The sequence below is a fragment of the Acanthisitta chloris genome, unplaced genomic scaffold (assembly GCF_000695815.1).
Source record: "Acanthisitta chloris isolate BGI_N310 unplaced genomic scaffold, ASM69581v1 scaffold38180, whole genome shotgun sequence".
Taxonomy (NCBI): domain Eukaryota; kingdom Metazoa; phylum Chordata; class Aves; order Passeriformes; family Acanthisittidae; genus Acanthisitta; species Acanthisitta chloris.
Window position 1 is genome coordinate 3,838 of NW_008653975.1, and position 9,661 is coordinate 13,498.

The 9,661-nt window shown below is 57.4% G+C and overlaps 1 protein-coding gene across 1 annotated transcript in view; it reads right to left on the bottom strand.

Moving 5' to 3' along the window:
• Nucleotides 1-9,661, bottom strand: part of AFAP1L1 (actin filament associated protein 1-like 1) — a 21,015-nt gene that overhangs the window by 1,667 nt on the left and 9,687 nt on the right. The window contains exons 2-14 of the mRNA XM_009082945.1: nt 6,071-6,199; nt 5,483-5,566; nt 5,036-5,133; nt 4,797-4,908; nt 4,314-4,412; nt 3,454-3,665; nt 3,086-3,265; nt 2,302-2,388; nt 1,945-2,038; nt 1,694-1,828; nt 1,042-1,253; nt 476-621; nt 21-99 (exon numbers count right to left, since the gene is read on the bottom strand). Of these exons, the coding sequence (XP_009081193.1) occupies nt 21-99; nt 476-621; nt 1,042-1,253; nt 1,694-1,828; nt 1,945-2,038; nt 2,302-2,388; nt 3,086-3,265; nt 3,454-3,665; nt 4,314-4,412; nt 4,797-4,908; nt 5,036-5,133; nt 5,483-5,566; nt 6,071-6,199 (1,667 nt within the window). The remainder of the gene's footprint in view (nt 1-20; nt 100-475; nt 622-1,041; nt 1,254-1,693; nt 1,829-1,944; nt 2,039-2,301; nt 2,389-3,085; nt 3,266-3,453; nt 3,666-4,313; nt 4,413-4,796; nt 4,909-5,035; nt 5,134-5,482; nt 5,567-6,070; nt 6,200-9,661) is intronic.

A 9,661-nucleotide genomic window follows, 5' to 3' on the forward strand; every position in this document is an offset into this window, starting at 1 on the left:
AGCCATGAAGCTGTGCTCACCTGAACCTTCTCGTAGGGGACGTCGTCATACACCACGCGGGAGGAGTCTGGCCGGTGATCCTGGGAGGAGCTGGCCCACCTGCAGGAGGAGGGATAAGGGTTTCCTTTCAGGACATCCTTGCAGCCCCTCAGAGAGTCCTTCCATCTCAGAGGGATGCCTGCATTGCTCTCTCAAACTTCACTCATGAGCACTCTAACTCACCCTACCCTACCATGCCTGTCTCAAGTCCTTCATCAGCACCAATGAAATGCTTTACACTTTCCATCCTGCCTAAGAGGAACTTCCCTGCTTTGGAAACCACCAACCCCTGGGACACTGGCAGTCCTCGAGGTGACAGTACAAACCACATCCCTGCCTGTGTCCTTTCTAGAAAGCCCCTAGGGCTAAGGATCACCATCCCCAGACCAACACACAGTCCCTTCCAAGCATGCAGCAGAGCAGGAGGAAGTCTTACAGGTAGGAGTGTCTAACAGCTGTCACTATGTTGGCAATTGTCTCCACATCCACGTAGTCATAGTGCAAAGCCTCTGGTGCTGTCTGTGAGCCTGTCTCCACCAAGAGGAGACCCAGCCAGCGACCCAGGTCTTCAGAGCAGCTTGCCTGCAGGAGAGAGAAGGGGTTGGAGTGCATGCCCAGCTCCCAGACCTTCATCCTCACTCCTGCCTCTTGGTACAAAGCCCTGCTGTGTAGAATCTCTGTGATCTAAGAGTTGAACTCTTGGAGGATCCAAGAGAACTTAGGAAGGTCTAAGACAAAGCACACAGAGGAAGGCCAGTGCCAAACTCCCTGCAACCTCCCTGTTCCAGCCCTACCAGTCTCCTCCCTGCCCCAGCCTGCAAGTACCCACGCAGCTATTCCAAGCTCACCCAAATGATGCTCTGAGCTCCCTTAACATGCATGGGAGGGGAAAAACAAGGCATTGCTTGCGTGCAAGTGCTGATCATCACAAGGGATGCTCCCCCAACTTGGCAACCCCCTCCTCACAGGACCAGCTGACCGTGCCTGCCGCTCTGCTCTCACCTCGAGCGCCGTCACCTCCTGCCCGTTGCGCAGGATGCGGAAGGCAAAGGGGTGTTTGGGGCCCAGCCCAGGGACCACCTCACAGCCCCTGAGGACGATGGCATTCACGTGGGTCCGCAGGTCTGTGCGGTCCTTGTGGAAGTAGAGGGTGTTGCCCTTCAGGCGGCACCAGCGCTCCTTCCAGCACTGGTTCACCAGGACGCTGAGGTAGCCTGGGGGTGGCAGGGGGAGGGAAGGGTGTCAGTGCCTGCTCGGCTGGACCTTAGGCTGGTTTTGATGAGATGTGACTGCCCAGAGGTTATGGCATGGTTTCCTATTCGTCCTGCCCTTCTATGCCTCAATTTCTGCACAGAGAGCAGCTGGGACACCCTGAGCCTGGGTGAGGTGCCAGCCCGGTAGTCCCTCAAGCCTGTTTTCTGGGACATAGGTAACTTGTCATACCTTCCCCATGTACCACAGGAATTTTCAGAGCCAGGACTGGGCAGTGTTTCACAGCCTGATGCAGTGTCACAGCCCTCCAGCAGCTCAGTGAGTTTTCCCCCATCCCATCCTCCCCTCATCCCTACAGCCAGGCTAGGGGAAGGATGTCACTCTCCACTGCTCCTACTCCCACTTGAGCCAAGCACCATCCTTGCTACCAGCCCACACGAACCACAGCAGGGGATGTCCTCCTCAGTGGAAGAAGTCTGTGTGTCCTCAGGGCAAGGCTTCTTCTTGGAGAAGCTGATGATCCTGGTGATCTTCTTTCCTGCTGCCCTGCTCATCGAGCCCTTCTTTTTGCCTTTCCCTAGAAGGAGGACAGAGTAGCTGTGTGCCCTTGGTGATGTCCCAGCATCCCTCCTCACAGGAGAGGATGCTCCCAAGCCGTGGTGCACACAGCTGGCCCTGGGGCAGGGGCTGTACCGTGCTCTCCATGCTCTCTGCGGGTGGCTGGGGAGCTGGTCTCACCCATGGCCACACTGTCCGAGTCAGAGGTGTGTTTCTCCTGTGACAGTCGCTGTAGGGGAGCAGAGCAGCACCCTGTCAGCAGTGTGCCCCTGTGCAGCCCCCAGCCATGGCCACTGCTGGCCCTTCTGCACAGGGCTGAGATGTCCCTAAGCACCAGCACCGACCCATTCCCTTCCCAGGGTGGGAAAACCCTCAGAGCTGCTGTGAGAATGTGCAACCTCAGGAACTTGGGGCTCCCCCAGCCCTGTGTTCCCCAGGCTCAGCCGCAGCAGCTCCACACAGTGCCCCGTCAGGGCCTTTAGAAACCATCACCTTATCCAAGTCCATCTTGCACGGCATCACTGGGGAGGTAGGGGCTTCTATCCCACCTGCTGCTGGACTGCTCGCTTCCTTTATCACCTGTGGAGACAGCCCACCAGTCACCCAAAAAGGACCCAAGGGCCAGGTCTGTTCTCCCTGGCTCAGCTCCTTCACTGCCAGAGCTAGGCTGAACTGTGGGGAGAGGTCCTGGTCTCTGCAGGCCAGGGCAGTGAACCCTGTCCAGGGCACAAACCTGGCTTGCCTAGAGGACTGCACACACCTTGGCCCCTCCACAACTGCACCCAGTTTTGTGTATTTTATCAGGGATTCTGGAAATCCCAGAGGTGACAGACCTGGGTGCCAAGTCCTGCCAGCACAGAAAATCCTGTGACCCTCTTGTTATGCAGGCAGGCACAGCGTAGCTTGCCCTGGCTGTGTGAAACAACCCTGTTCTCCCCATTTGGGGTACCAGCTGCGTTTGTGGTGTGCTCTGAGCCTCCTTTCCCACCCACGGCCCCTACCCTGCAGCCCCCACTTCCCTCCCCTGAACAAAGGCAGGAAAGGGCCATGGGAAGAGGAGGGGGAGAGCAAACATCCCCACCCACAGGGGCTATCAGCGCCGGAGACACCCAGACCCTGGGAAGTGCCTCCAGCTGATAAGAGACAGGAGCAAAGCCCCTTCCCCTTCCAGGGAGAGTAAGCCCTTTCCCAAGGCATCTCCCTCCCCACCACAGCCAAGGAGAATGCCAAGGAGGGTCTGAGCCCCCCAGGGAGAAGCAGGAGGCAGCTGTGGTACCTTCAGCCACTCCTCAGCCTGCTCCTTGCTCTGCACAGCCAGCACCAGAGCCTCTGCCCCCGGCAGCGAGAACCGCAGCTCGTGCTTCTTGCGCCGCCCGTCCTTGGGGACATAGATGACGTTGCAGGTGCCCAGAGGCACCTCCACATGGGGCTGTCGGTCCTTGGAGCTTTTGTAGCACTAAGGGAAGCAAAGAGAACTGCTCAGGGCTCAGACAAAACCCCTAGAATTCTGTGATTCTATGTGTTGCAGGCAGTGGTAGTCTTGGGGCAGAGGCTTGGCTTGGACAGTGCTGTTTTCTTTCAGCACAGACTCACCCACCCTCACAACCCACCCAGGGGTTTCTGTCCCCACCAGCCCAGGCTCACCAACAGTTTGCCATCGCGTATGATAGTGAGCTGCTTGGCCCACTGTCCAAAGCGCTTCTTGCGCAACAGGAAAGCACAAATCCTGCAATCCTTCACCAGGTTCATGGAGGCTTCCTCTGATGGCCACTGGTGTGTCAGCTGCTGGCCCTTCCCCTCCTCCTCCTCCTCGTCATAGGACTCGTAAGAGCTGCTCATCGCATCCGAGTCATTATCTGGAAGGAAGCAGGAGAGTCACCCCAAAAGGCACTTTGGGGCCCTGCCCTCCAGCACACTGCCAGGGCTCCCTGTGCCCTGTGGGCTCCAGCACAGAGCCTGTGCTGGGTGCTGGACTGATGGACTCCATGTCATCCTCTGGAAACAGCAGTTTGGCCCCAGCCAGCTCCATTTCCCTTCTAACCCAGCAGGATGCTCGTGGGCCGAGTGCCAGTCCCAGGTGCAGCTCTCCAGGCCCACTTGGCTTATTTCTTTGCAAGGCTCAAACTTTGAAAGCCTGGATTAAATTTCTCATTGCAGCAGAGGCTGATGTGTTGGCCCTCTGCCCCATATCTCCCCTGCAGGGCATGGAGGAGCTGGGCTGTCCTGCCTGAGCTCTCCTCTGCCCTGGCAGAGGCATTTCACACAGGGCACAAGAGGTGCATGGGCAGGGACATCCCTTCCCTGTGCTGGTGACAGACACAGCACTCATCGCATCAGCAGGAGGGCTCTGGCTGTGTGACAAACAGCACTCCACACTCCTTGCTTTTTGCCCAGCAGCCTCTAACATGTGAGTGGTTCTCCAGCCTCAACCCCACCACCCTCTCCTCAGGGGCTGGACATTGCCAGAGCTCTCCCCTCCCTGTTGAGGGTACTCAGATACCTACAGGAATTTTTTTGCTCCCCATTCATCCTGGTGACAGGGTAGTTGCTGTCTGCATCCTCATAATAGCCATCCTCGATGGAGTTGGGGGGGCTGGAGCTGTCTGCAGAGGAAGCAGAGGCAGTTGGAGCTGTTGCACCTGGTTTCCCCTCATGGATGCTCTGAGCAGTGAGCCTGGGAGCTGGGGCAGAGCCAAGCACACCCTCCCAGGGCACCTCAGCACTGCTCCCCCCATGGCTCTGATCTCTCCCTATCACCCCATTCCCAGCTGAGCCAGAGCAAACAACTCCTTGCAGTACCAGTGCAGTGGGATGGGATGGGAGTGAGACACGGGCAATGCTGATGGAAGCTGTGACAATCTCTTCCCCAGGATGAGCCCTCATGCCCACCATGCTTTTCCAGGAGGGCAGGGAGGTGAGGGAATGCAGAGGGCAGTTTGTGGGGCTCCTCCCACCCTCCTGTTGTCTCAGCACAGAGCAGGACTCACTGCGGGAGGTGATGTACTCAGGGGCCTTGCCTGGGCCCAGGGGCAGAGCTTCCTCGTAGTAATCCTCAGGTGGGGGAGTGGTGGGCAGAGGTGGAGCAGGATCCACAGGAACCTATGGCAGGAACACCACCATCATCAACCAGGCAGTGGGGAGAGTCCTGAGTCCCAGCAGGGATCAGGAAAGGATCCACACCACCTCTCCACGCAGGTGCAGAGCAGGTAAGTATCCAGGGACTTACAGTTTTTGCTGCCTGGTTCCTTGCCAGCTCCAAACCGACACCATCACTGGTGGCCCCCTCCTCCTCCTGCATGTCCTGGAGGTCCCCCAGGTCACAGTCTGTCCAGGGTAAACAGAGAGGGTGAAGGGAGCAGGAAACCAGAGCTGGGCTCCCCAGCCATGCCCTCCAGGGATTCCTGAGGTGATCACCCATGGCTGATCACTGGAAGGTGGTGGGAGATGGGTACCACTGATAAAAACAGCTGGTGTGTAGATGCCCCATGCCAGCCCCAAACAGCTACAGGGGAGCAGGAACAAGTGCCCAGGGTGATGATGCCCACCCTGCACACAAGGATATAGTTTTCATCCTCCTTCCCAAAGGGAAGGGACTCCAGTAGGGACCCCAGGACCAGCACTGCATCCACCCAGTATGACTACCAGGGCATCCCTCCAGGTTGGCTGCACATACCAAACTCCTCAAAGAGAGACTCCACGAAGCTGGTGCCATTGCTCAGGGATGCTGTGTTGATGTACATGTAGTCCACTTCCTTCCCTGGGAGCGAGGAGGATGCTCTGAGCCTGGGGTGGGCAGGGTGCACTGGCACCCTCCTCCCCACAAACACCATCCCAAGGCCATGGGACACTCCTCCTTGGAGCAGGCACCCAGGGAGGCAAGGATCCCCCAGGGATGCTGCTGCTCCCCACCAGGAGAGCAGGAAGGGGGAAGGCTGTGAAGCCCCAGGTGCACAGTCCTCCTTGCCTTCCCGCGGAAACCCCTGTGCTCAGCACAAACCAGTGGCAGGAAGAGCTCTGCAAAGCAGCATTTCCGCAGGGAACAGCTCCCCTGCAGCCCTGGCAGGGCTGACGCCAGCAGGGCAGGGAGCAGCTGGGAAAGGAAAGCAGGGAACAAAGTGCCCTGAGGGGGCTGAGCAGGTGCTGGGTACTGAGCTCATCTCTGCCCTGCAGAAGCTTTTCCCTGCCCTGCTGGGGTTTTGGTCATAACCCCCTGGAGCTGCTGCTGGAGACACCCACTGCCCCTGGGAACAGAGACACAGACCTGTGGGTGGCTGCAACTTCTGCAGGATAGTGGAGACAGCCAGCTTCTTCTCCTGTGTGGTGGCACTTAGATACTCATGGTCCAGCAGCTTGAGCAAGATGCTGAGCTCTGGCAGGAGCTGGTCCAGCACTGGTGAGAGCAGGAAAAAGTTTATCAGCCAGGGATCTGGAGTTAAGACAAGGCAGAAGGGGCTGAAAGCCCCTGGATGTGGCAGACCTCAAGATGAGGGTTTTTCCTAGCTGGCCCAGCACAGCTCAGGAGGAGTTTGCAAAGTGCACACAAGCTTTTTCCATGCACAATACTTCCACTTGCACACAGGGGCCAGGATGCAGCCTGCTGAGCCTGTGAATGGAAACACAGCTCCACAGGCTACTGGACCTCCATCAAAGGGCTCAGCACACATATTTTTCCATGCAGATAAAACTACACCTCTGACTGCCTCATAGTGTACCATTGCTGCTGGAGTCTCTTGTCTGTGCTGAAAACTGGGAGGTGATGGAGGGAAGGAAGGAAAGGAAATCCAGATGCCACCTCCAGAGCCACCTGGCAGTGCCACCCAGAGATGTCCTTCCCCTCCTAGTCTGCTGGGGGATATCCACATTCCCCTGCTGTGCTCAAACCACCAGTTTTCACAAAGCAAAACACACTGCAGCTCTGGGGTGCCCATGTGGAAAGGCTCCCAAAAGCACTTGGGTGTTTCCATGTCAGAGCAGGGCTACAAAAATAATTCATTCCTGATGGTGAATGGCAGCAGCTAATCAACAGCTCTGGGAAAACACATTGGCCAGGGATGAGAAGGATGGGGAGGACTTAAACAAGGCTAGCTCTGGACACCAAATAAGCCATGAGCTCCCACACCTCCAGTTCTGCACGTGCACCAACATCCTCATCCCAGGTCTCTTCCTGCACCTTATCTCCTCCAAGCAGGATAAGACAAAACTGAGCTGATCCAAAGCCAAGCCTCTGTTCTACCCAGAAACATGCACCACACAGCTCCACTGGCCTCCAGGGTAGCTCCTGCAGGATCCACTACCAGCAAACCTGCAGCTCTGGAGGCTACAGAGGGTGGAAAGAACAAGCTGCAGCTTCTTTCAGTGCAGATGTGGGCAGGATCCCTTCCCTTGGCAGCAGGCAAAAGTCCTCACAGCACAGCTGGGGCAGCACACAGTTGGCTTTGCATCCCCAGGGACAGGAGAAGAGGCCAGAGGTCACCACAGAGGCAGCTTGGATGTGCTGAGTGATGAGGATTGCAAGGAGGGGAGAGTGTGTGCCCCAGCAGAGCATTGGGGACACCCTGCCTGGGCTTTTCCCATCCCTATCACTGCCCCCCAGGCTTTGCCAGGGAAAAGACCCGGACAGAGCAGAGCTGGGCAGCAGTGAGGGTTGGCACGGGGTGTATTTTCCAGGGGAAGGGCCGGATTAATGGGTTGATGTGGATCAGTGCCCAGCCAAGATGAACCTTCAGGCAAGGAGACAGTGCCCAGCCCCAAATCACCACCTCCCCAGGACACGAGGCAGGATGCTGCTCACGAGTCTCTTCCTGCCTCTCCAGCTTCTATCTCCACAGACCTTCTGCTTCCTCCTCCCTCCCCAGTGCCAAGCTAAACAGCAGCCTCAGCCCTTTCACTAGAGCAGCTTTGCTTATCTCCCATGGACAGGCCAAAGCAGGACAGGTAGCCCCAGGCAGCAGGAGAAGCCTCAGCACTGCTCCAGGAGGAGCAAGCAAGCCTGGGAAGCTGTAAGCATCCCCCAGGTTGTGGGGAAGGAGAGGACAACCCCAGAGAGTGGGACTCCTGCTCCTTGAGCTGAAATAACATCCCACAGCCAACAAACAGCCACAAGACCCTGGTGCTGCTGATGCTATTCTCGCTGACCCTCATCAGCACGCACTTCTCATGGTGTGAACCTGCTCTTGCCATGTGAGAACCTCGTGTGATGTGCAAGGGTAAGCACTCAGCTCCCATAGCTCCTCTGCAGGTCAAGGAGGGAGGGAAGAGAGACAGATGCTCCCTGGGATGTTTGCAGAGTGCTGCACAGGCAGGATGGGAGCAGGCTGCTGCCCAGCAATGTGGTGGTGGTCTCCTGGCCAGGGAGTGTGGGGCAGAGAACTAGCAAGGAAGCAGCTGGGACAAAAAAGCAAGACTTCCTCTGTCCACCCAGCATCTAGAGAGTCACACATCTTCCTGCTGGAAGCAAGCTCTCAACTGGCTGTGAGCTCCCACAGAGGCGATGGGGACTGTGCTCACTCCCTGCATTGGCTTCCCACAGCACACTGAAACCCAAGCCATGGTGCTCCCCAGCATCTCCATCTCCTGCCACGTGCAGGACACATCCCATCCCAGCCAGCAGCTCCTGTGTCAGGGCTCTGGTTCAGCCAAGGGCAAAAGGGCAGACAGGTTTCTATTAATAGTGCCAAAGCAGAGAGTGATGAGACCCTGCTGAGCACAAGAACCGAGGGCTCCTGATAAGCCAGGCCTGTTGCAGAGCATGGCAAGAGGCTGAGCTCATCAGCACTGAGCTGGGCACACTCAGCACGGCAGGCACAGGGCGAGCTCTGAAGGCGCCTTTGTTTCCCTCCAGCTGAGCTGTCCCCTCCGTCTCCCTTGTTAAACAGCCTCCAAAATACAGGGGGGAGGGAGGGGGCAGTCAAAGAGGCCTGTGATCCCAGGAGGGCACACAGCCTGCTGAGCTGAGCCTCTGCCTGGGGGAGCGGAGGGAGGGAAGGGATTCATTTCCTATGCTCCTGTTGTTTCTAGCCGAAAGAAGGTTAATGGGGTGGCTGCAGGAAGCAAGGGAGATTGCTCCAGGGGAGCAGCAGAGGATGATGTGACTGACACAAGGTCACCTGGCAAGGGAGGACTGGCACAGCACTTCTGTAGTAGCTGGTGGGAGTAAGCACAAAGCATCCGAGCCCACACTGGGTGGGGGACACATCTGTCCATGTGCTGAGTGTGGGTGCTGGTGTCAGCGCTCAGCCCTGCCCTTGGGGTCATAAGCTGAGACAGGGGAGAGTCAGATTAGATGTTAGGAGAAATTTTGTCACTGTTGGGGTGTTCAGGCACTGGGATATTGCCCAGGGAGGTGGTGGAATCGCCATCCCTGAAAGTGTTTAAGAGGCATCTGGATCTGGTGCTGGAGGATACGGTTTAGGGGTTCCAGCAGTGACTCCTGGTTGGACTTGTTGATCTTAAAGGTCTCCTCCCACCCTGATGATTCTATGATTCTGCGTGGGCTCTGAGCCTGGGACAGAGGCAGCAGCAGGACATCAAAGGGCTCCTGAGGGAGGAGGTGGTAGGATATCAGAGCATTGAGCAGGTGACACAGCCAAAAAGGGACCTTGTGTCCCCCCACCCACCTTGCTCTGGGACATCTCCAGCCTCACACCTGCCTCTGGTACTGGCAAATGGCTCCCACCTGCTGTTTTCTCCTTGGGCTTCTCTTGCAACAGGAATCCTGTGGGATCACACTGCTCCTCTGCACTCAGGCTTTGGGCATGGACATCCCAGGATGGGGAGTGACACCAGCCTCCCCTCCCAGAAACTCACTCCTCTCCACATTTGCAGCCTGCCCTGCTGCTGTGGCAGGGTGGGG